The sequence below is a fragment of the Hyla sarda genome, unplaced genomic scaffold (assembly GCF_029499605.1).
Source record: "Hyla sarda isolate aHylSar1 unplaced genomic scaffold, aHylSar1.hap1 scaffold_3041, whole genome shotgun sequence".
In the NCBI taxonomy this organism is placed as follows: Eukaryota; Metazoa; Chordata; class Amphibia; order Anura; family Hylidae; genus Hyla; species Hyla sarda.
In genome coordinates, this window is record NW_026609761.1 from 1 (window position 1) to 25,221 (window position 25,221).

General features: G+C 53.0%; 1 protein-coding gene across 1 annotated transcript; it reads left to right on the forward strand.

Annotated features, from left to right (window-relative positions):
- Positions 1-49: 49 nt before the first annotated feature.
- Positions 50-23,291, forward strand: AREL1 (apoptosis resistant E3 ubiquitin protein ligase 1; the record flags this gene model as incomplete). Its single annotated transcript, XM_056553432.1, is given in 10 exon segments — positions 50-88; positions 90-128; positions 11,144-11,285; positions 11,377-11,498; positions 13,427-13,502; positions 13,601-13,710; positions 13,885-14,064; positions 18,967-19,092; positions 22,848-22,977; positions 23,051-23,291. Coding segments are annotated over 10 exon segments (1,205 nt in total), but the record flags the coding sequence as incomplete, so codon positions are not given.
- Between the last annotated feature and the right edge of the window lie 1,930 nt (positions 23,292-25,221).

The following is a 25,221-nucleotide window of genomic DNA, read 5'->3' on the forward strand; positions in this document are numbered from 1 at the left end:
CACCTGGGTGTTGCGACCATCTCCTTATCCTGCTGTTTTTCTTCTGCAGCAACTCTCGGTGAAGGAGTTTTACCTGAAGATCATTCCTTTGGCGTCTCTTCACTTTCCGGGTGTGTCCTGGCACCAAGGTGGGTAACGCTCGCATCGGCCTGGGGGGGAGGTGTTTATATATTCTATGGAGAAATCAGCTGATTGGTTAGAATTCCCGGAATGTCTTATCTGTGGTGTCCGGCGAATATTTCCTCCTCTGTGCGCAGACCGGGAATCGTGTCCCCCTTCTCGGGGGCCGGAGTTTTTTGAATTTGTGTGTGTTTTTCTTATGCTTTATTTTATGGAAATGTTTTAAAATTGAGCAAAAACTTTTGCATCCGTACTTCACCTGTAAGCGTACTTTCTTTCTCTTCTTCCTTCCTTCCTTCCTTCCTTCCTTCCTTCTTCTTTCTCCTCCTTCCTTTCCTTCTTCTCCTTGCCTTTCCTTTCTTTCCTTTCCTTCCTTTCTCTCCTTCTTCTCCTTCCTTCCTTTCCTTTCACCTTCCTCTCCTTCCTTCTTCCTCTCCCTCCTTCCTTCCTTCTTCCTTTCCTTTCACCTTCCTCTCCTTCCTTCTTCCTTCTTCCTCTCCTTTCTTCTTCCTCTCCTTCCTTCTTCCTCTCCTTCCTTCTTCCTCTCCTTCCTTCTTCCTCTCCTTCCTTCTTCCTCTCCTTCCTTCTTCCTTCCTCTCCTTCCTTCCTTCTTCCTCTCCTTCCTTCTTCCTCTCCTTCCTTCTTCCTCTCCTTCCTTCTTCCTCTCCTTCCTTCTTCCTCCTCTTCTTCTTCCTCTCCTTTCTTCCTTCTTCCTCTCCTTCCTTCTTCCTCTCCTTCCTCTCCTTCCTCCATTCCTTCTTCCTTCATTCCTTCTTCCTTCATTCCTCTCCTTCCTTCTTCCTCTCCTTCCTTCTTCCTCTCCTTCCTTCCTCCTTCCTCTCCTTTCTCTCCTTCCTCCCCTTCCTTCTTTCTCTCCTTCCTTCCTCCTTCCTCTTCCTTCCTTCCTCTCCTCTCCTTCCTCCTTCCTCTCCTTCCTTCCTCTCCTTCCTCCTCTCCTTCCTCCTCTCCTTCCTTCTCTCCTTTCTTCTTCCTCTCCTTCCTCCTTCATTCCTTCTTCCTTCATTCCTTCTTCCTCTCCTTCCTTCTTCCTCTCCTTCCTTCTTCCTCTCCTTCCTTCTCCTTCCTCCTCCTTTCTTCCTCCTTCCTTTCTTCCTCTCCTTTCTTCCTCTCCTTTCTTCCTCCCCTTTCTCTCCTTTCTCTCCTTCCTCTCCTTCCTCCTCTCCTTCCTCCTCTCCTTCTTCCTCTCCTTCTTCCTCTCCTTCTTCCTCTCCTTCTTCCTCCTCCTTCCTTTCTTCTTCATCTCCTTCCTTATTCTCCTTCCTTCCTTCATCTCCTTCCTTCCTCCCTCCTTCTTCTTCTCCTTCCTTCCTTCTTCTTCTTCCTCTCCTTCCTTCTTCCTCTCCTTCCTTCTTCCTCTCCTTCCTCCTTCCTCTCCTTCCTCCTCCTTCCTCTCCTTCCTTCTTCCTCTCCTTCCTTCTTCCTCTCCTTCCTTCTTCCTCTCCTTCCTTCTTCCTCTTCTTCCTTTCATCCTCTCCTTCATTCCTTCTTCCTCCTCTCCTTCCTTCTTCTCCTTCCTTCTTCCTCTCCTTCCTTCTTCATCTCCTTCCTTCCTCCTTTCTCTCCTTCCTTCCTTCCTTCCTTCCTCTTCTTCCTCTCCTTCCTTCCTTCCTCTCCTTCTTACTCTCCTTCCTCCTCCTTCCTTCTTCCCTCCTTCTTCCTCTCCTTCTTCCTCTCCTTCTTCCTCTCCTTCCTTTCTTCTTCATCTCCTTCCTTATCTCCTTCCTTCTTCCTTTCTCTCCTTCCTTATTCTCCTTCCTTCTTCTCCTTCCTTCCTTCATCTCCTTCCTTCCTCCCTCCTTCTTCCTCTCCTTCCTCCTTCTCTTCTTCCTCTCCTTCTTCCTCTCCTTCCTTCTTCCTCTCCTTCCTTCTTCCTCTCCTTCCTCTTCCTCTCCTTCCTCCTCCTTCCTCTCCTTCCTTCTTCCTCTCCTTCCTTCTTCCTCTCCTTCCTTCTTCCTCTCCTTCCTTCTTCCTCCTTCTTCCTTTCTTCCTCTCCTTCATTCCTTCTTCCCTCCTCTCCTTCCTTCTTCTCCTTCCTTCTTCCTCCTCCTTCCTTCTTCCTCTCCTTCCTTCCTCCTTCTTCTCTCCTTCCTTCCTTCCTTCCTTCCTTCTTCCTCTCCTTCCTTCCTTCCTCTCCTTCTTACTCTCCTTCCTCCTCTCCTTCTTCCTCTCCTTCCTCCTCTCCTTCTTCCTCTCCTTCCTTCTTCCTCTCCTTCCTTCTTCCTCTACTTCCTTCTTCCTCTACTTCCTTCTTCCTCTCCTTTCTTCCTGCATTCCTTCTTCCTCTACTTCCTTCTTCCTCCCTTCCTCCTTCTTCTCCTTCCTTCTTCTCCTTCCTTCTTCTCCTTCCTTCTTCCGTCTTCCTCTCCTTCTTTCCTTCTCCTCTTCTTCCTCTCCTCTCCTTCCTTCTTCCTCTCCTTCCTTCTTCCTCTACTTCCTTCTTCCTCTCCTTCATTCCTTCTTCCTCTCCTTCCTCCTTCTTCTCCTTCCTTCTTCTCCTTCCTTCTTCTGTCTTCCTCTCCTTCTTTCCTTCTTCCTCTCCTTCCTTATTCTCCTTCCTTCTTGCTCTCCTTCCTTCTTTCCTTCCTCTCCTTCTTCTCCTTCCTCCTTCTTCTCCTTCCTCTCCTTCCTTCTTCCTCTTTCCTTCCTTCCTCTCCTTCCTTCCTCCTTCCTCTCCTTCCTTCCTCCTTCCTCTCCTTCCTTCCTCCTCTCCTTCCTTCTCCTCTCCTTCCTTCCTTCCTCTCCTTCCTTCTTCCTCTCCTTCCTCTTCCTCTCCTTCCTTCTTCCTCTCCTTCCTTCTTCCTCTCCTTCCTCCTTCCTCTCTTCTTCTCTCCTTCCTTCTTCCTCTCCTTTCTTCCTTCTTCCTCTCCTTCCTTCTTTTTCTCCTTCCTTCTTCTCCTTCCTTCTTCTGTCTTCCTCTCCTTCTTTCCTTCTTCCTCTCCTTCCTTATTCTCCTTCCTTCTTGCTCTCCTTCCTTCTTTCCTTCCTCTCCTCTCTTCTCCTTCCTCCTTCTTCTCCTTCCTCTCCTTCCTTCTTCCTCTTTCCTTCCTTCCTCTCCTTCCTTCCTCCTTCCTCTCCTTCCTTCCTCCTCTCCTTCCTTCTTCCTCTCCTTCCTTCTTCCTTCTTCCTCTCCTTCCTTCTTCCTCTCCTTCCTCCTTCCTCTCTTTCTTCCTCTCCTTCCTTCTTCCTCTCCTTTCTTCCTTCTTCCTCTCCTTCCTTCTTTTCCTTCCTCTCCTTCTTCTCCTTCCTCCTTCTTCTCCTTCCTCTCCTTCCTTCTTCCTCTTTCCTTCCTTCTTCCTCTTTCCTTCCTTCCTCTCCTTCCTTCCTCCTTCCTCTCCTTCCTTCCTCCTTCCTCTCCTTCCTTCCTCCTCTCCTTCCTTCTTCCTCTCCTTCCTTCTTCCTTCCTTCTTCCTCCTTCCTCTCCTTCCTCCTTCCTCTCTTTCTTCCTCTCCTTCCTTCTTCCTCTCCTCTCCTTCCTTCTTCCTCTCCTTCCTTCTTCCTCTCCTTCCTTCTTCCTCTCCTTCCTTCTTCCTCTCCTTCCTTCTCCTTCCTCCTCCTTTCTTCCTCTCCTTTCTTCCTCTCCTTTCTTCCTCTCCTTTCTTCCTCCCCTTTCTCTCCTTTCTCTCCTTCCTCTCCTTCTTCCTCTCCTTCCTCCTCTCCTTCCTCCTCTCCTTCCTCCTCTCCTTCTTCCTCTCCTTCTTCCTCTCCTTCTTCCTCTCCTTCCTTTCTTCTTCATCTCCTTCCTTATTCTCCTTCCTTCTTCCTTTCTCTCCTTCCTTATTCTCCTTCCTTATTCTCCTTCCTTCCTTCATCTCCTTCCTTCCTCCCTCCTTCTTCTTCTCCTTCCTTCCTTCTTCTTCTTCCTCTCCTTCTTCCTCTCCTTCCTTCTTCCTCTCCTTCCTTCTTCCTCTCCTTCCTCCTTCCTCTCCTTCCTCCTCCTTCCTCTCCTTCCTTCTTCCTCTCCTTCCTTCTTCCTCTCCTTCCTTCTTCCTCTCCTTCCTTCTTCCTCTTCTTCCTTTCATCCTCTCCTTCATTCCTTCTTCCCTCCTCTCCTTCCTTCTTCTCCTTCCTTCTTCCTCTCCTTCCTTCTTCATCTCCTTCCTTCCTCCTTTCTCTCCTTCCTTCCTTCCTTCCTTCTTCCTCTCCTTCCTTCCTTCCTCTCCTTCTTACTCTCCTTCCTCCTCTCCTTCTTCCTCTCCTTCCTTCTTCCTCTCCTTCCTTCTTCCTCTACTTCCTTCTTCCTCTACTTCCTTCTTCCTCTCCTTTCTCTCCTGCATTCCTTCTTCCTCTACTTCCTTCTTCCTCCCCTTCCTCCTTCTTCTCCTTCCTTCTTCTCCTTCCTTCTTCCGTCTTCCTCTCCTTCTTTCCTTCTTCCTCTTCTTCCTCTCCTCTCCTTCCTTCTTCCTCTCCTTCCTTCTTCCTCTACTTCCTTCTTCCTCTCCTTCATTCCTTCTTCCTCTCCTTCCTCCTTCTTCTCCTTCCTTCTTCTCCTTCCTTCTTCTGTCTTCCTCTCCTTCTTTCCTTCTTCCTCTCCTTCCTTATTCTCCTTCCTTCTTGCTCTCCTTCCTTCTTTTCCTTCCTCTCCTTCTTCTCCTTCCTCCTTCTTCTCCTTCCTCTCCTTCCTTCTTCCTCTTTCCTTCCTTCCTCTCCTTCCTTCCTCCTTCCTCTCCTTCCTTCCTCCTTCCTCTCCTTCCTTCCTCCTCTCCTTCCTTCTTCCTCTCCTTCCTTCTTCCTCTCCTTCCTTCTTCCTCTCCTTCCTTCTTCCTCTCCTTCCTCTCTTTCTTCCTCTCCTTCCTTCTTCCTCTCCTTTCTTCCTTCTTCCTCTCCTTCCTTCTTTTTCTCCTTCCTTCTTCTCCTTCCTTCTTCTGTCTTCCTCTCCTTCTTTCCTTCTTCCTCTCCTTCCTTATTCTCCTTCCTTCTTGCTCTCCTTCCTTCTTTTCCTTCCTCTCCTTCTTCTCCTTCCTCCTTCTTCTCCTTCCTCTCCTTCCTTCTTCCTCTTTCCTTCCTTCCTTCCTCTCCTTCCTTCCTTCTTCCTCTCCTTCCTTCTTCCTTCTTCCTCTCCTTCCTTCTTCCTCTCCTTCCTCCTTCCTCTCTTTCTTCCTCTCCTTCCTTCTTCCTCTCCTTTCTTCCTTCTTCCTCTCCTTCCTTCTTTTCCTTCCTCTCCTTCTTCTCCTTCCTCCTTCTTCTCCTTCCTCTCCTTCCTTCTTCCTCTTTCCTTCCTTCTTCCTCTTTCCTTCCTTCCTCTCCTTCCTTCCTCCTTCCTCTCCTTCCTTCCTCCTTCCTCTCCTTCCTTCTTCCTCTCCTTCCTTCTTCCTTCCTTCTTCCTCCTTCCTCTCCTTCCTCTCTTTCTTCCTCTCCTTCCTTCTTCCTCTCCTCTCCTTCCTTCTTCCTCTCCTTCCTTCTTCCTCTACTTCCTTCTTCCTCTCCTTTCTCTCCTTCATTCCTTCTTCCTCTACTTCCTTCTTCCTCTCCTTCCTCCTTCTTCTCCTTCCTTCTTCTCCTTCCTTCTTCTCCTTCCTTCTTCTGTCTTCCTCTCCTTCTTTCCTTCTTCCTCTCCTTCCTTATTCTCCTTCCTTCTTGCTCTCCTTCCTTCTTTTCCTTCCTCTCCTTCTTCTCCTTCCTCCTTCTTCTCCTTCCTCTCCTTCCTTCTTCCTCTTTCCTTCCTTCCTCTCCTTCCTTCCTCCTTCCTCTCCTTCCTTCCTCCTTCCTCTCCTTCCTTCCTCCTCTCCTTCCTTCTTCCTCTCCTTCCTTCTTCCTTCCTTCTTCCTCTCCTTCCTTCTTCCTCTCCTTCCTCCTTCCTCTCTTTCTTCCTCTCCTTCCTTCTTCCTCTCCTTTCTTCCTTCTTCCTCTCCTTCCTTCTTTTTCTCCTTCCTTTCTCTCCTTCCTTCCTCGTTATTTTTAATTATTTTTATTATATTTCTTATTATCATTATTATTAATATATAATTTTTTTTTTCTTAGCAAAATATAAGAGTGCATAATGTTTATGAATTTTGCACATACATAGTCACAAAAAACAAGAATTTTCCTCATATCAGCTATACATGCAGGTTGAGCAAAGTCTGAGAGGGGGGAGACCGGCCATACATGGAGTGGTGGGGGGGAGGGTGTTTACACTCTCTATAGGAGATCATTATGGTGAGTTCTGAGGGGTCTGATGCTCTATAGGAGATCATTATGGTGGATTCTGAGGGGTCTGATGCTCTGTAGGAGATCATTATGGTGGGTTCTGAGCGGTCTGCTGCTCTATAGGAGATCATTATGGTGAGTTCTGAGGGGTCTGATGCTCTATAGGAGATCATTATGGTGGATTCTGAGGGGTCTGATGCTCTGTAGGAGATCATTATGGTGGGTTCTGAGCGGTCTGCTGCTCTATAGGAGATCATTATGGTGAGTTCTGAGGGATCTGATGCTTTGGAGGAGATCATTATGGTGAGGGGTCTGTTGCTCTAGAAGCGATAACTATGGTGTGTTCTGAGGGGTCTGATGCTCTGTAGGAGATCATTATGGTGTGTTCTGAGGGGTCTGATGCTCTATAGGAGATCATTATGGTGGGGTATCAGGGGTTTGATGCTCTATAGGAGATCATTATGGTGATTTCTGAAGGTTCTGATGCTCTATAGGAGATCATTATGGTGAGTTCTGAGGGGTCTGATGCTCTGGAAGCGATAATTAAGGTGGGATCTGAGGGGTCTGATGCTCTATAGGAGATCATTATGGTGGGTTCTGAGGGGTCTGATGCTCTACAGGAGATGATTATGGGGGATTCTGAGGCATCTGATGCTCTTTAGGAGATCATTATGTGGGTTCTGATGGGTCTGGTGCTCTACAGGAGATGATTATGGTGGGTTCTGAGGGGTCTGCTGCTCTATAGGAGATTATTAGGGTGGTTTATGAGGGGTCTGATGCTCTATAGGAGATCATTATGGTGAGTTCTGAGGGGTCTGATGCTCTACAGGAGATGATTATGGGGGATTCTGAGACATCTGATGCTCTTTAGGAGATCATTATGTGGGTTCTGATGGGTCTGATGCTCTACAGGAGATGATTATGGTGGGTTCTGAGGGGTCTGCTGCTCTATAGGAGATCATTATGGTGGGATCTCAGGGGTCTGATGCTCTAGAAGCGATAATTATGATGGGGTAAAGTATTTCTCACAGGAAAGGATTGCAGTAACACAGGTTTTGCTATACACATGTTTATTCCCTTTGTGTGTATTGGAACGAAACCAAAATAGGGAGCAAAAAAAGCAAATTGGACCTAATGTCACCAAACTCCAAAAATGGTCTGGACAAAATTATTGGCACTAGAGATGAGCGAACTTAAAGTAAATTTGATTCGTCACGAACTTCTCAGCTCGGCAGTTGATGTCTTATCCTGCATAAATTAGTTCAGCTTTCAGGTCCTCCGGTGGGCTGGAAAAGGTGGATACAGTCCTAGGAAAGAGTCTCCTAGGATTGTATCCTCCTTTTCCAGCCCACGGGAGCACCTGAAAGCTGAACTAATTTATGCAGGAAAAGTCATCAACTGCCGAGCCGAAAAGTTTGTGACGAATCGAATTTACTGTAAGTTCGCTCATCTCTAATTGGCCCCTTTTAACACCTTAAGGACGCAGGATGTAAATGTACGTCCTGGTGAGGTGGTACTTAACGCACCAGGACATACATTTACGTCCTAAGCATAACCGCGGGCATCGGAGCGATGCCCGTGTCATGCGCGGCTGATCCCGGCTGCTGATCGCAGTCAGGGACCCGCCGGCAATGGCCGACGCCCGCGATCTCGCGGGCGTCCGCCATTAACCCCTCAGGTGCCGGGATCAATACAGATCCCGGCATCTGCGGCAGTGCGCGATTTGAATGAATGATCGGATCGCCCGCAGCGCTGCTGTGGGGATCCGATCATTCATAACGCCGCACGGAGGTCCCCTCTCCTTCCTCCGTGCGGCTCCCGGCGTCTCCTGCTCTGGTCTGTGATCGAGCAGACAATACTAGAAGATGACCGATAATACTGATCTGTTCTATGTCCTATACATAGAACAGATCAGTATTAGCAATCATGGTATTGCTATGAATAGTCCCCTATGGGGACTATTCAAGTGTAAAAAAAAAAGTTAAAGTAAAAAAAAAAAAAATTAAAAATCCCCTCCCCCAATAAAAAAGTAAAACATCCGTTTTTTCCTATTTTACCCCCAAAAAGCGTAAAAATTTATTTTTATAGACATATTTGGTATCGCCGCGTGCATAAATGTCCGAACTATTAAAATAAAATGTTAATGATCCCGTACAGTTAACGGCGTGAACGAAAAAAAAAAAAATAAGTCCAAAATTCCTACTTTTTTAATACATTTTATTTAAAAAAAAAATTATAAAAAATGTATTAAGTTTTTTATATGCAAATGTGGTATCAAAAAAAAGTACAGATCATGGCGCAAAAAATGAGCCCCCATACCGCCGCTTATACGAAAAAATAAAAAAGTTATAGGTCATCAAAATAAAGGGATTATAAACGTACTAATTTGGTTAAAAAGTTTGTGATTTTTTTTAAGCGCAACAATAATATAAAAGTATGTAATAATGGGTATCATTTTAATTGTATTGACCCTCAGAATAAAGAACACACGTCATTTTTACCATAAATTGTACGGCGTGAAAACGAAACCTTCCAAAATTAGCAAAATTGCGTTTTTCGTTTTAATCTCCCCACAAAAAGTGTTTTTTGGTTGCGCCATACATTTTATGATATAATGAGTTGTGTCATTACAAAGGACAACTGGTCGCGCAAAAAACAAGTCCTCATACTAGTCTGTGGATGAAAATATAAAAGAGTTATGATTTTTAGAAGGCGAGGAGGAAAAAATGAAAACGTAAAAATTAAATTGTAAGAGTTCTTAAGGCCAAAATGGGCTGAGTCCTTAAGGGGTTAAAATTGTGGATAAATAAGACTGTTCCAAGCATGTGATGCTCATTTAAGCTCACCTGAAGCAAGTAACAGGTGTGGGCAATATAAAAATCACACCTGAAAGCAGATAAAAAGGAGAGAAGTTCACTTAGTCTTTGCATTGTGTGTCTGTGTGTGCCACACTAAGCATGGACAAGAGAAAGAGGAGAAGAGAACAGAAAGAGGAGGAGAGAACAGAAAGAGGAGAAGAGAACAGAAAGAGGAGAAGAGAACTGTCTGAGGACTTGAGAACCAAAACTGTGGAAAAATATCAACAATCTCCAGGTTACAAGTCCATCTCCAGAGATCTAGATTTGTCTTTGTCCACAGTGCGCAACATTATCAAGAAGTTTACACCCCATGGCACTGTAGATAATCTCCCTGGGCGAGGACGGAAGATAAAAACTGATGAAAGGTGTCACCGCAGGATAGTCCGGATGGTGGATAAGCAGCCCCAAACAAGTTCCAAAGATATTCAAGTTGTCCTGCAGGCTCCCACTATGGCAGGAGACCCGGGAGGACCCCGCTATGGCAGGAGACCCGGGAGGACCCCGCTATGGCAGGAGACCCGGGAGGACCCCGCTATGGCAGGAGACCCGGGAGGACCCTGCTATGGCAGGAGACCCAGGAGGACCCCACTGCTGACACAGAGACAGAAAAAAACAAGACTACATTTTACCAAAATGAACTTGAGTAACCAGAATCCTTCTGGGAAATCGTCTTGTGGACAGATGAGACAAGATAGATCTTTTTGGTAAAGCAAATCATTCTACTGTTTACCTACAAAGAAAAGAACACAGCACCTACAGTGACATATGGGGGAGGTCAGTGATGTTTTGGGTTGTTTTGCTGCCTCTGGCACTGGGAGCCTTGAATGTGTACAAGACATCATGAAATCTGAGGATTACCAATGGATTTTGGGTCGCACTGTACAGCCCAGTGTTAGAAAGCTGGGTTGGTGTCCGAGATCTTGGGTCTTCCAGCAGGACAATGACCCCAAACATACGTCAGAAAGCCCCAGAAATGGATGACAACAAAGCGCTGGAGAGTTCTGAAGTGTCAGCAATGAGTCCAGATCTAAATCCCATTGATCACCTGTGGAGAGATCTTATAATTACTGCTGGGAAAAGGCGCCGTCCAATAAGAGACCGGGAGCAGTTTGTAAAGGAAGAGTGGTCCAACATTCCGGCTGAGAGGTGTAAGAAGCTTATTGATGGTTATAGGAAGAGTGGTCCAACATTCAGGCTGAGAGGTGTAAGAAGCTTATTGATGCTTATAGGAAGAGTGGTCCAACATTCCGGCTGAGGGGTGTAAGAAGCTTATTGATGGTTATAGGAAGACACTGATATCACTTATTTTTTCCAAAGGGGGAGCAACCAAATATTAAGTTAAGGGGCCAATAATTTTGTCCAGACCATTTTTGGAGTTTGGTGACATTATGTCCAATTTGCTTTTTTTCCTCCTTTTTTGGTTTAGTTCCAATACGCACAAAGGGAATAAACATGTGTATAGCAAAACATGTTACATTATGGTGATTTCTGAGGTGTCTGATGCTCTGTAGGAGATTATGGTGGGTTCTGAGGGGTCTGATGCTCTGTAGGAGATCATTATGGTGATTTCTGAGGGGTCTGATGCTCTGTAGATCATTATGATGGGTTCTGAGGGGTCTAATGCACAGTTGGAGATCATTATGGTGGGTTCTGAGGGGTCTGATGCTCTGTAGATCATTATGATGGGTTCTGAGGGGTCTAATGCACAGTTGGAGATCATTATGGTGGGTTCTGAGGGGTCTGATGCTCTGTTGGAGATCATTATGGTGGTTCTGATGCTCTGAAGGAGATCATTATGGTGAGTTCTGAGGGGTCTGATGCTCTGTAGATCATTATGATGGGTTCTGAGGGGTCTGATGCACTGTTGGAGATCATTATGGTGGGTTCTGAGGGGTCTGATGCTCTGGAGGAGATCATTATGGTGGGTTCCGTGTTGTCATCATCCCCCTATGGATGCAGAGCCCTGTGGTTAGGGTGCGGCTATGTTTTATCTAATCCCTCCAATTCTTTTTCCCCAGTTCCTCTACCTGCCCCCGGACCCCCTGCACGGTCTTCTCTCCTTACAAGTGGATGATGGGCTACAGCCCCCCATAGAGATCAGCTGCAAGGACCGAAACATCATGGCTGCCACCTTCACCCGCTTTCTGCACCTGAACATTGGTAAGAAAGTGATGGCGGTGTCATGTGACTGCGTGGACACTAGTGAGCGCTGTGAGTGCACACTTGTAGCTGTGTCCATTCTGTGTCTTAGGGGGGTCCGAGACCTTCCAGGATAAAGTCAGTTTCTTCCAGAAGGAGCTTAAGCTGATTCACTGTAAGAAGAACCGCAGCAAGATCACCCTGAGGGTCAGCCGCCACTCACTGCTGGAGAGTGTGAGTAGTAGTCTTACCTGTACTCACTGGAGAGTGTGAGGAGTAGTGTTATCTGTACTCACTGGAGAGTGTGAGGAGTAGTGTTCTCTGTACTCACTGGAGAGTGTGAGGAGTAGTGTTATCTGTACTCACTGGAGAGTGTGAGGAGTAGTGTTCTCTGTACTCACTGGAGAGTGTGAGGAGTAGTGTTCTCTGTACTCACTGGAGAGTGTGAGGAGTAGTGTTCTCTGTACTCACTGGAGAGTGTGAGGAGTAGTGTTCTCTGTACTCACTGGAGAGTGTGAGGAGTAGTGTTCTCTGTACTCACTGGAGAGTGTGAGGAGTAGTGTTCTCTGTACTCACTGGAGAGTGTGAGGAGTAGTGTTCTCTGTACTCACTGGAGAGTGTGAGGAGTAGTGTTCTCTGTACTCACTGGAGAGTGTGAGGAGTAGTGTTATCTGTACTCACTGGAGAGTGTGAGGAGTAGTGTTCTCTGTACTCACTGGAGAGTGTGAGGAGTAGTGTTCTCTGTACTCACTGGAGAGTGTGAGGAGTAGTGTTCTCTGTACTCACTGGAGAGTGTGAGGAGTAGTGTTCTCTGTACTCACTGGAGAGTGTGAGGAGTAGTGTTCTCTGTACTCACTGGAGAGTGTGAGGAGTAGTGTTCTCTGTACTCACTGGAGAGTGTGAGGAGTAGTGTTCTCTGTACTCACTGGAGAGTGTGAGGAGTAGTGTTATCTGTACTCACTGGAGAGTGTGAGGAGTAGTGTTCTCTGTACTCACTGGAGAGTGTGAGGAGTAGTGTTCTCTGTACTCACTGGAGAGTGTGAGGAGTAGTGTTCTCTGTACTCACTGGAGAGTGTGAGGAGTAGTGTTCTCTGTACTCACTGGAGAGTGTGAGGAGTAGTGTTCTCTGTACTCACTGGAGAGTGTGAGGAGTAGTGTTCTCTGTACTCACTGGAGAGTGTGAGGAGTAGTGTTCTCTGTACTCACTGGAGAGTGTGAGGAGTAGTGTTCTCTGTACTCACTGGAGAGTGTGAGGAGTAGTGTTCTCTGTACTCACTGGAGAGTGTGAGGAGTAGTGTTCTCTGTACTCACTGGAGAGTGTGAGGAGTAGTGTTCTCTGTACTCACTGGAGAGTGTGAGGAGTAGTGTTATCTGTACTCACTGGAGAGTGTGAGGAGTAGTGTTATCTGTACTCACTGGAGAGTGTGAGGAGTAGTGTTCTCTGTACTCACTGGAGAGTGTGAGGAGTAGTGTTCTCTGTACTCACTGGAGAGTGTGAGGAGTAGTGTTCTCTGTACTCACTGGAGAGTGTGAGGAGTAGTGTTATCTGTACTCACTGGAGAGTGTGAGGAGTAGTGTTATCTGTACTCACTGGAGAGTGTGAGGAGTAGTGTTCTCTGTACTCACTGGAGAGTGTGAGGAGTAGTGTTCTCTGTACTCACTGGAGAGTGTGAGGAGTAGTGTTATCTGTACTCACTGGAGAGTGTGAGGAGTAGTGTTATCTGTACTCACTGGAGAGTGTGAGGAGTAGTGTTCTCTGTACTCACTGGAGAGTGTGAGGAGTAGTGTTATCTGTACTCACTGGAGAGTGTGAGGAGTAGTGTTATCTGTACTCATTGGAGAGTGTGAGGAGTAGTGTTATCTGTACTCACTGGAGAGTGTGAGGAGTAGTGTTATCTGTACTCACTGGAGAGTGTGAGGAGTAGTGTTCTCTGTACTCACTGGAGAGTGTGAGGAGTAGTGTTCTCTGTACTCACTGGAGAGTGTGAGGAGTAGTGTTATCTGTACTCACTGGAGAGTGTGAGGAGTAGTGTTATCTGTACTCACTGGAGAGTGTGAGGAGTAGTGTTCTCTGTACTCACTGGAGAGTGTGAGGAGTAGTGTTCTCTGTACTCACTCATGTCACCCGTCACTCACACTCATCACACATAATCTTTTCTCAGTCACTTCGAGCAACAAGAAACTTCTCTTCCTCAGACTGGAGCAAAAGCTTTGAGGTGATATTTCAGGATGAGGAAGGTGAGAGCGGGGGTCTGTATGGTGCGGTCTCCTCTGCTTCTGTGGGTGTCTGTCTGTCACTCTGTCTTGCAGTCTCACATTTGCTCTCTATGTGACAGCTCTGGACTGGGGTGGCCCGCGCCGGGAGTGGTTCGAGTTGATCTGTAAACTTCTCTTTGATACCAACAACAGACTGTTCACGAGATTTAGTGACACAAGTCAAGGCCTGGTGAGTGCTGTGCAACTGTATGAGGCTGTCTCTGTGATGTCTCAGCAGTATGAGACTGTCTCTGTGATGTCTCTCAGCAGTATGGGACTGTCTCTGTGATGTCTCTCAGCAGTATGGGACTGTCTCTGAGCGGTATGGTATGGTCTCTGTGATGTCTCCTGTGCCCTCTCTTAGGTTCACCCTAACCCCTGCCGCCCCCCTGGGATCCGCCTGAAGTTGTACGAGTTTGCCGGTCGGGTGGTCGGTAAGTGTCTGTTTGAGTCGTCTCAGGGCGGAGGGTACGAGCAGCTGGTGAGGGCGCGATTCACCCGATCCTTCCTGGCGCAGATCATCGGCCTCCGTATGCACTATAAGGTATGGCAGCCAATCACGTGACAGACAGTCCTGTGTGTGACCCCCCCCCCCCCCCTCAGTGATGGTGACCTCCCCTCACAGTCCTGTGTGTGTGACCCCGCTCAGTGATGGTGACCTCCCCTTACAGTCCTGTGTGTGACCCCGCTCAGTGATGGTGACCTCCCCTTACAGTCCTGTGTGTGACCCCGCTCAGTGATGGTGACCTCCCCTTACAGTCCTGTGTGTGACCCCGCTCAGTGATGGTGACCTCCCCTTACAGTCCTGTGTGTGACCCCGCTCAGTGATGGTGACCTCCCCTTACAGTCCTGTGTGTGTGACCCCGCTCAGTGATGGTGACCTCCCCTTACAGTCCTGTGTGTGACCCCGCTCAGTGATGGTGACCTCCCCTTACAGTCCTGTGTGTGACCCCGCTCAGTGATGGTGACCTCCCCTTACAGTCCTGTGTGTGTGACCCCGCTCAGTGATGGTGACCTCCCCTTACAGTCCTGTGTGTGTGACCCCGCTCAGTGATGGTGACCTCCCCTTACAGTCCTGTGTGTGTGACCCCGCTCAGTGATGGTGACCTCCCCTTACAGTCCTGTGTGTGACCCCGCTCAGTGATGGTGACCTCCCCTTACAGTCCTGTGTGTGTGACCCCGCTCAGTGATGGTGACCTCCCCTTACAGTCCTGTGTGTGACCCCCTCAGTGATGGTGACCTCCCCTTACAGTCCTGTGTGTGTGACCCCGCTCAGTGATGGTGACCTCCCCTTACAGTCCTGTGTGTGTGACCCCGCTCAGTGATGGTGACCTCCCCTCACAGTCCTGTGTGTGACCCCGCTCAGTGATGGTGACCTCCCCTTACAGTCCTGTGTGTGTGACCCCGCTCAGTGATGGTGACCTCCCCTTACAGTCCTGTGTGTGACCCCGCTCAGTGATGGTGACCTCCCCTTACAGTCCTGTGTGTGACCCCGCTCAGTGATGGTGACCTCCCCTCACAGTCCTGTGTGTGTGACCCCGCTCAGTGATGGTGACCTCCCCTTACAGTCCTGTGTGTGTGATCCCGCTCAGTGATGGTGACCTCCCCTTACAGTCCTGTGTGTGACCCCGCTCAGTGATGGTGACCTCCCCTTACAGTCCTGTGTGTGTGACCCCGCTCAGTGATGGTGACCTCCCCTTACAGTCCTGTGTGTGACCCCGCTCAGTGATGGTGACCTCCCCTTACAGTCCTGTGTGTGACCCCGCTCAGTGATGGTGACCTCCCCTTACAGTCCTGTGTGTGTGACCCCGCTCAGTGATGGTGACCTCCCCTTACAGTCCTGTGTGTGTGACCCCGCTCAGTGATGGTGACCTCCCCTTACAGTCCTGTGTGTGACCCCGCTCAGTGATGGTGACCTCCCCTTACAGTCCTGTGTGTGACCCCGCTCAGTGATGGTGACCTCCCCTTACAGTCCTGTGTGTGTGACCCCGCTCAGTGATGGTGACCTCCCCTTACAGTCCTGTGTGTGACCCCCTCAGTGATGGTGACCTCCCCTTACAGTCCTGTGTGTGTGACCCCGCTCAGTGATGGTGACCTCCCCTTACAGTCCTGTGTGTGTGACCCCGCTCAGTGATGGTGACCTCCCCTCACAGTCCTGTGTGTGACCCCGCTCAGTGATGGTGACCTCCCCTTACAGTCCTGTGTGTGTGACCCCGCTCAGTGATGGTGACCTCCCCTTACAGTCCTGTGTGTGACCCCGCTCAGTGATGGTGACCTCCCCTTACAGTCCTGTGTGTGACCCCGCTCAGTGATGGTGACCTCCCCTCACAGTCCTGTGTGTGTGACCCCGCTCAGTGATGGTGACCTCCCCTTACAGTCCTGTGTGTGTGATCCCGCTCAGTGATGGTGACCTCCCCTTACAGTCCTGTGTGTGACCCCGCTCAGTGATGGTGACCTCCCCTTACAGTCCTGTGTGTGTGACCCCGCTCAGTGATGGTGACCTCCCCTTACAGTCCTGTGTGTGTGACCCCGCTCAGTGATGGTGACCTCCCCTTACAGTCCTGTGTGTGACCCCGCTCAGTGATGGTGACCTCCCCTTACAGTCCTGTGTGTGTGACCCCGCTCAGTGATGGTGACCTCCCCTTACAGTCCTGTGTGTGTGACCCCGCTCAGTGATGGTGACCTCCCCTTACAGTCCTGTGTGTGACCCCGCTCAGTGATGGTGACCTCCCCTTACAGTCCTGTGTGTGACCCCGCTCAGTGATGGTGACCTCCCCTTACAGTCCTGTGTGTGACCCCGCTCAGTGATGGTGACCTCCCCTTACAGTCCTGTGTGTGTGACCCCGCTCAGTGATGGTGACCTCCCCTTACAGTCCTGTGTCTGACCCCCTCAGTGATGGTGACCTCCCCTTACAGTCCTGTGTGTGACCCCGCTCAGTGATGGTGACCTCCCCTTACAGTCCTGTGTGTGACCCTGCTCAGTGATGGTGACCTCCCCTTACAGTCCTGTGTGTGTGACCCCGCTCAGTGATGGTGACCTCCCCTTACAGTCCTGTGTGTGACCCCGCTCAGTGATGGTGACCTCCCCTTACAGTCCTGTGTGTGACCCCGCTCAGTGATGGTGACCTCCCCTTACAGTCCTGTGTGTGACCCCGCTCAGTGATGGTGACCTCCCCTTACAGTCCTGTGTGTGTGACCCCGCTCAGTGATGGTGACCTCCCCTTACAGTCCTGTGTGTGACCCCGCTCAGTGATGGTGACCTCCCCTTACAGTCCTGTGTGTGTGTGACCCCGCTCAGTGATGGTGACCTCCCCTTACAGTCCTGTGTGTGACCCCTTCAGTGATGGTGACCTCCCCTTACAGTCCTGTGTGTGACCCCGCTCAGTGATGGTGACCTCCCCTTACAGTCCTGTGTGTGACCCCGCTCAGTGATGGTGACCTCCCCTTACAGTCCTGTGTGTGTGACCCCGCTCAGTGATGGTGACCTCCCCTTACAGTCCTGTGTGTGTGACCCCGCTCAGTGATGGTGACCTCCCCTTACAGTCCTGTGTGTGTGACCCCGCTCAGTGATGGTGACCTCCCCTTACAGTCCTGTGTGTGACCCCGCTCAGTGATGGTGACCTCCCCTTACAGTCCTGTGTGTGACCCCTTCAGTGATGGTGACCTCCCCTTACAGTCCTGTGTGTGACCCCGCTCAGTGATGGTGACCTCCCCTTACAGTCCTGTGTGTGACCCCGCTCAGTGATGGTGACCTCCCCTTACAGTCCTGTGTGTGACCCCGCTCAGTGATGGTGACCTCCCCTTACAGTCCTGTGTGTGTGACCCCGCTCAGTGATGGTGACCTCCCCTTACAGTCCTGTGTGTGTGACCCCGCTCAGTGATGGTGACCTCCCCTTACAGTCCTGTGTGTGTGACCCCGCTCAGTGATGGTGACCTCCCCTTACAGTCCTGTGTGTGTGACCCCGCTCAGTGATGGTGACCTCCCCTTACAGTCCTGTGTGTGTGACCCCGCTCAGTGATGGTGACCTCCCCTTACAGTCCTGTGTGTGACCCCGCTCAGTGATGGTGACCTCCCCTTACAGTCCTGTGTGTGACCCCGCTCAGTGATTGTGACCTCCCCTTACAGTCCTGTGTGTGACCCCGCTCAGTGATGGTGACCTCCCCTTACAGTCCTGTGTGTGACCCCGCTCAGTGATGGTGACCTCCCCTTACAGTCCTGTGTGTGACCCCGCTCAGTGATGGTGACCTCCCCTTACAGTCCTGTGTGTGTGACCCCGCTCAGTGATGGTGACCTCCCCTTACAGTCCTGTGTGTGACCCCGCTCAGTGATGGTGACCTCCCCTTACAGTCCTGTGTGTGACCCCGCTCAGTGATGGTGACCTCCCCTTACAGTCCTGTGTGTGTGACCCCGCTCAGTGATGGTGACCTCCCCTTACAGTCCTGTGTGTGTGACCCCGCTCAGTGATGGTGACCTCCCCTTACAGTCCTGTGTGTGACCCCGCTCAGTGATGGTGACCTCCCCTTACAGTCCTGTGTGTGACCCCGCTCAGTGATGGTGACCTCCCCTTACAGTCCTGTGTGTGTGACCCCGCTCAGTGATGGTGACCTCCCCTTACAGTCCTGTGTGTGACCCCCTCAGTGATGGTGACCTCCCCTTACAGTCCTGTGTGTGTGACCCCGCTCAGTGATGGTGACCTCCCCTTACAGTCCTGTGTGTGTGACCCCGCTCAGTGATGGTGACCTCCCCTCACAGTCCTGTGTGTGACCCCGCTCAGTGATGGTGACCTCCCCTTACAGTCCTGTGTGTGTGACCCCGCTCAGTGATGGTGACCTCCCCTTACAGTCCTGTGTGTGACCCCGCTCAGTGATGGTGACCTCCCCTTACAGTCCTGTGTGTGACCCCGCTCAGTGATGGTGACCTCCCCTCACAGTCCTGTGTGTGTGACCCCGCTCAGTGATGGTGACCTCCCCTTACAGTCCTGTGTGTGTGATCCCGCTCAGTGATGGTGACCTCCCCTTACAGTCCTGTGTGTGACCCCCGCTCAGTGATGGTGACCTCCCCTTACAGTCCTGTGTGTGACCCCGCTCAGTGATGGTGACCTCCCCTTACAGTCCTGTGTCTGACCCCCTCAGTGATGGTGACCTCCCCTTACAGTCCTGTGTGTGACCCCGCTCAGTGATGGTGACCTCCCCTTACAGTCCTGTGTGTGACCCCGCTCAGTGATGGTGACCTCCCCTTACAGTCCTGTGTGTGACCCCGCTCAGTGATGGTGACCTCCCCTTACAGTCCTGTGTGTGACCCCGCTCAGTGATGGTGACCTCCCCTTACAGTCCTGTGTGTGACCCCGCTCAGTGATGGTGACTCCGCCCAGTTATTTTGACCTTGCCCTGGGGGCAGACATGGTCCCGGCCCACACACTCATCATCTTCCTCTCTTCCTCTCTAGTACTTTGAGACAGACGACCCGGATTTTTTCCAGTCAAAGGTTCTCTACATTTTAACCCATGACGTTTGTGAAGCCGACCTGGTGTTTGCTGAGGAGAAGTATGGACGTGGGGGTCAGCTGGAGAAGGTCAGGGCCCAGATGTGTGATGGGAAATGTCTCTGTCCTGTGGTAACATGACAGCCCCCCCGTACACTATACAGACGTGACATCACGCGACAGCCGCTCCCCCTGTACACTATACAGACGTGACATCACACGACAGCCGCCCCGCCCCGCCCCCCCCCGTACACTATACAGACGTGACATCACACGACAGCCGCCCCCCCCTGTACACTATACAGACGTGACATCACACGACAGCCGCCCCCCCCTGTACACTATACAGACGTGACATCACACGACAGCCGCCCCGCCCCGCCCCGCCCCCCCCGTACACTATACAGACGTGACATCACACGACAGCCGCCCCCCCCTGTACACTATACAGACGTGACATCACACGACAGCCGCCCCCCCCCGTACACTATACAGACGTGACATCACACGACAGCCGCCCCGCCCCCCCCTACACTATACAGACGTGACATCACATGACAGCCGCCCCCCCCTGTACACTATACAGACGTGACATCACATGACAGCCGCCTCCCCTGTACACTATACAGACGTGACATCACACGACAGCCGCCCCACCCCCCCCCCCCCCCCGTACACTATACAGACGTGACATCACACGACAGCCGCCCCCCCCCCTGTACACTATACAGACGTGACATCACACGACAGCCGCCCCCCCCTGTACACTATACAGACGTGACATCACACGACAGCCGCCCCCCCTGTACACTATACAGACGTGACATCACACGACAGCCGCCCCCCCCTGTACACTATACAGACGTGACATCACACGACAGCCGCCCCCCCGTACACTATACAGACGTGACATCACACGACAGCCGCCTCCCCTGTACACTATACAGACGTGACATCACACGACAGCCGCCCCGCCCCCCCCCGTACACTATACAGACGTGACATCACACGACAGCCGCCGCCCCCCCCCTGTACACTATACAGACGTGACATCACACGACAGCCGCCCCCCCCCTGTACACTATACAGACGTGACATCACACGACAGCCGCCGCCCCCCTGTACACTATACAGACGTGACATCACACGACAGCCGCCCCCCCCTTTACACTATACAGACGTGACATCACACGACAGCCGCCCCCCCCCTGTACACTATACAGACGTGACATCACACGACAGCCGCCCCCCCCTGTACACTATACAGACGTGACATCACACGACAGCCGCCCCCCCCCTGTACACTATACAGACGTGACATCACATGACAGCCGCCCCCCCTGTACACTATACAGATGTGACATCACACGACAGCCGCCGCCCCCCCCTGTACACTATACAGACGTGACATCACACGACAGCCGCCCCGTACACTATACAGACGTGACATCACACGACAGCCGCCCCCCCCTGTACACTATACAGACGTGACATCACACGACAGCCGCCCCCCCCTGTACACTATACAGACGTGACATCACACGACAGCCGCCCCGTACACTATACAGACGTGACATCACACGACAGCCGCCCCCCCCCTGTACACTATACAGACGTGACATCACACGACAGCCGCCCCCCCCTGTACACTATACAGACGTGACATCACACGACAGCCGCCCCGTACACTATACAGACGTGACATCACACGACAGCCGCCCCCCCCTGTACACTATACAGACGTGACATCACATGACAGCCGCCCCCCCTGTACACTATACAGACGTGACATCACACGACAGCCGCCCCCCCCTTTACACTATACAGACGTGACATCACACGACAGCCGCCCCCCCCTGTACACTATACAGACGTGACATCACACGACAGCCGCCCCCCCCTGTACACTATACAGACGTGACATCACACGACAGCCGCCCCCCCTGTACACTATACAGACGTGACATCACATGACAGCCGCCCCCCCTGTACACTATACAGATGTGACATCACACGACAGCCGCCGCCCCCCCCCTGTACACTATACAGACGTGACATCACACGACAGCCGCCCCGTACACTATACAGACGTGACATCACACGACAGCCGCCCCCCCCTGTACACTATACAGACGTGACATCACACGACAGCCGCCCCCCCCTGTACACTATACAGACGTGACATCACACGACAGCCGCCCCCCCCTGTACACTATACAGACGTGACATCACACGACAGCCGCCCCCCCCTGTACACTATACAGACGTGACATCACACGACAGCCGCCCCCCCCCCTGTACACTATACAGACGTGACATCACACGACAGCCGCCCCCCCCTGTACACTATACAGACGTGACATCACACGACAGCCGCCCCCCTGTACACTATACAGACGTGACATCACACGACAGCCGCCCCCCCCTGTACACTATACAGACGTGACATCACACGACAGCCGCCCCCCCCGTACACTATACAGACGTGACATCACACGACAGCCGCCCCCTGTACACTATACAGACGTGACATCACACGACAGCCGCCCCCCCTGTACACTATACAGACGTGACATCACATGACAGCCGCCCCCCTGTACACTATACAGACGTGACATCACACGACAGCCGCCTCCCCTGTACACTATACAGATGTGACATCACACGACAGCCGCCCCGCCCCCCCCCGTACACTATACAGACGTGACATCACACGACAGCCGCCCCCCCCGTACACTATACAGACGTGACATCACACGACAGCCGCCCCGTACACTATACAGACGTGACATCACACGACAGCCGCCCCGCCCCCCCCCCGTACACTATACAGACGTGACATCACATGACAGCCGCCCCCCCTGTACACTATACAGACGTGACATCACATGACAGCCGCCCCCCCTGTACACTATACAGACGTGACATCACACGTCTCGCAGCAGCGTCCCGCAGCAGCTGCCCCCCCCCCCCCTCTGGCGTCCCGCAGCAGCTGATACCCCCCCCTCTGGCGTCCCGCAGCAGCTGGCCCCCCCCCCCCCTCTGGCGTCCCGCAGCAGCTGCCCCCCCCCCCCCTGGCGTCCCGCAGCAGCTGCCCCCCCCCCCCTCTGGCGTCCCGCAGCAGCTGCCCCCCCCCCTCTGGCGTCCCGCAGCAGCTGCCCCCCAAGCCCCCCCCCTCCCTCTGGCGTCCCGCAGCAGGGCCCCCCTCTGGCGTCCCGCAGCAGCTGCACCCGGCGTCCCGCAGCAGCTGCCCCCCCCCCGGCGTCCCGCAGCAGCTGCCCCCCCCCCCCCCCCCCCCCCCGGCGTCCCGCAGCAGCTGCCCCCCCCCCCCCCCCCCCGGCGTCCCGCAGCAGCTGTCCGCCCCCCCCCCGGCGTCCCGCAGCAGCTGTCCGCCCCCCCCCCCCTCCGGCGTCCCGCAGCAGCTGTCCGCCCCCCCTCCCCCTCCGGCGTCCCGCAGCAGCTGTCCGCCCCCCCTCCCCCTCTGGCGTCCCGCAGCAGCTGTCCGCCCCCCTCCCCCTCTGGCGTCCCGCAGCAGCTGTCCGCCCCCCTCCCCCTCTGGCGTCCCGCAGCAGCTGTCCGCCCCCCCTCCCCCTCTGGCGTCCGCGCAGCAGCTGCCCCCCCCCCCCCGGCGTCCCGCAGCAGCTGCCCCCCGGCGTCCCGCAGCAGCTGTCCGCCCCCCTCCCCCTCTGGCGTCCCGCAGCAGCTGTCCGCCCCCCTCCCCCTCTGGCGTCCCGCAGCAGCTGCCCGCCCCCCTCCCCCTCTGGCGTCCCGCAGCAGCTGCCCCCCCCCCCCCCACCCCCCCTGGCGTCCCGCAGCAGCCTTTACTACCCCTCTCTTTCCTTCAGATGGTGGAGCTGGTCCCCGGGGGCGCTCAGGTTCCCGTCACTAATGACAATAAGATTTATTACCTGAACCTCCTGGCGCAGCACCGCCTGTGTAATCAGGTGCGGGAGGAGGTGGAGCATTTCCTGAAAGGTGAGCGGATTGGCTGGTACAAGTTGTATGCAGTCATGTGACCTGCGCTGACCTCCACGTTTCCTCCTCTCAGGACTGAATGAACTTATACCTGATAATCTGCTGGGAATATTCGATGAGAATGAACTAGAGGTAAGGATCCAGCCCGGCATCACATGGTATGGTAAGCCCCTCCCCTCTGAGAGCATGGACCAGCCCGGCATCACATGTATGGTAAGCCCCTCCCCTCTGAGAGCATGGACCAGCCCGGCATCACATGGTATGGTAAGCCCCTCCCCTCTGAGAGCATGGACCAGCCCGGCATCACATGTATGGTAAGCCCCTCCCCTCTGAGAGCATGGACCAGCCCCGGCATCACATGGTATGGTAAGCCCCTCCCCCCCGAGAGCATGGACCAGCCCGGCATCACATGGTATGGTAAGCCCCTCCCCCCCGAGAGCATGGACCAGCCCGGCATCACATGGTATGGTAAGCCCCTCCCCTCTGAGAGCATGGACCAGCCCGGCATCACATGTATGGTAAGCCCCTCCCCTCTGAGAGCATGGACCAGCCCGGCATCACATGGTATGGTAAGCCCCTCCCCCCCGAGAGCATGGACCAGCCCGGCATCACATGGTATGGTAAGCCCCTCCCCCCCGAGAGCATGGACCAGCCCGGCATCACATGGTATGGTAAGCCCCTCCCCTCTGAGAGCATGGACCAGCCCGGCATCACATGGTATGGTAAGCCCCTCCCCCCCCGAGAAGCCCCCCCCCCACCTGATGTAATACTACAGGACATCACCTCCCCCCCCCCCCCCACCTGATGTAATACTACAGGACATCACCTCCCCCCCCCCACCTGATGTAATACTACAGGACATCACCCCCCCCCCCACCTGATGTAATACTACAAGGACATCACCCCCCCCCCCACCTGATGTAATACTACAGGACATCACCTCCCCCCCCCCCCCACCTGATGTAATACTACAGGACATCACCTCCCCCCCCCCCCCACCTGATGTAATACTACAGGACATCACCTCCCCCCCCCCCCACCTGATGTAATACTACAGGACATCACCCCCCCCCCCACCTGATGTAATACTACAGGACATCACCTCCCCCCCCCCCCACCTGATGTAATACTACAGGACATCACCTCCCCCCCCCCCACCTGATGTAATACTACAGGACATCACCTCCCCCCCCCCCCACCTGATGTAATACTACAGGACATCACCTCCCCCCCCCCCACCTGATGTAATACTACAGGACATCACCTCCCCCCCCCCCACCTGATGTAATACTACAGGACATCCCCTCCCCCCCCCCCCACCTGATGTAATACTACAGGACATCCCCTCCCCCCCCCCCCACCTGATGTAATACTACAGGACATCACCTCCCCCCCCCCCCACCTGATGTAATACTACAGGACATCCCCTCCCCCCCCCCCCACCTGATGTAATACTACAGGACATCACCTCCCCCCCCCCCACCTGATGTAATACTACAGGACATCACCCCCCCCCCCCCACCTGATGTAATACTACAGGACATCACCTCCCCCCCCCCACCTGATGTAATACTACAGGACATCCCCCCCCCCCACCTGATGTAATACTACAGGACATCACCTCCCCCCCCCCCACCTGATGTAATACTACAGGACATCACCTCCCCCCCCCCACACCTGATGTAATACTACAGGACATCACCTCCCCCCCCCCCCACCTGATGTAATACTACAGGACATCACCTCCCCCCCCCCCCCACCTGATGTAATACTACAGGACATCACCTCCCCCCCCCCACCTGATGTAATACTACAGGACATCACCTCCCCCCCCCCCCACCTGATGTAATACTACAGGACATCACCTCCCCCCCCCCCCACCTGATGTAATACTACAGGACATCACCTCCCCCCCCCCCCACCTGATGTAATACTACAGGACATCACCCTCCCCCCCCCCCCCACCTGATGTAATACTACAGGACATCACCTCCCCCCCCCCCCCACCTGATGTAATACTACAGGACATCACCTCCCCCCCCCCACCTGATGTAATACTACAGGACATCACCTCCCCCCCCCCCCCACCTGATGTAATACTACAGGACATCACCTCCCCCCCCCCCACCTGATGTAATACTACAGGACATCACCTCCCCCCCCCCACCTGATGTAATACTACAGGACATCACCTCCCCCCCCCCCCACCTGATGTAATACTACAGGACATCCCCCCCCCACCTG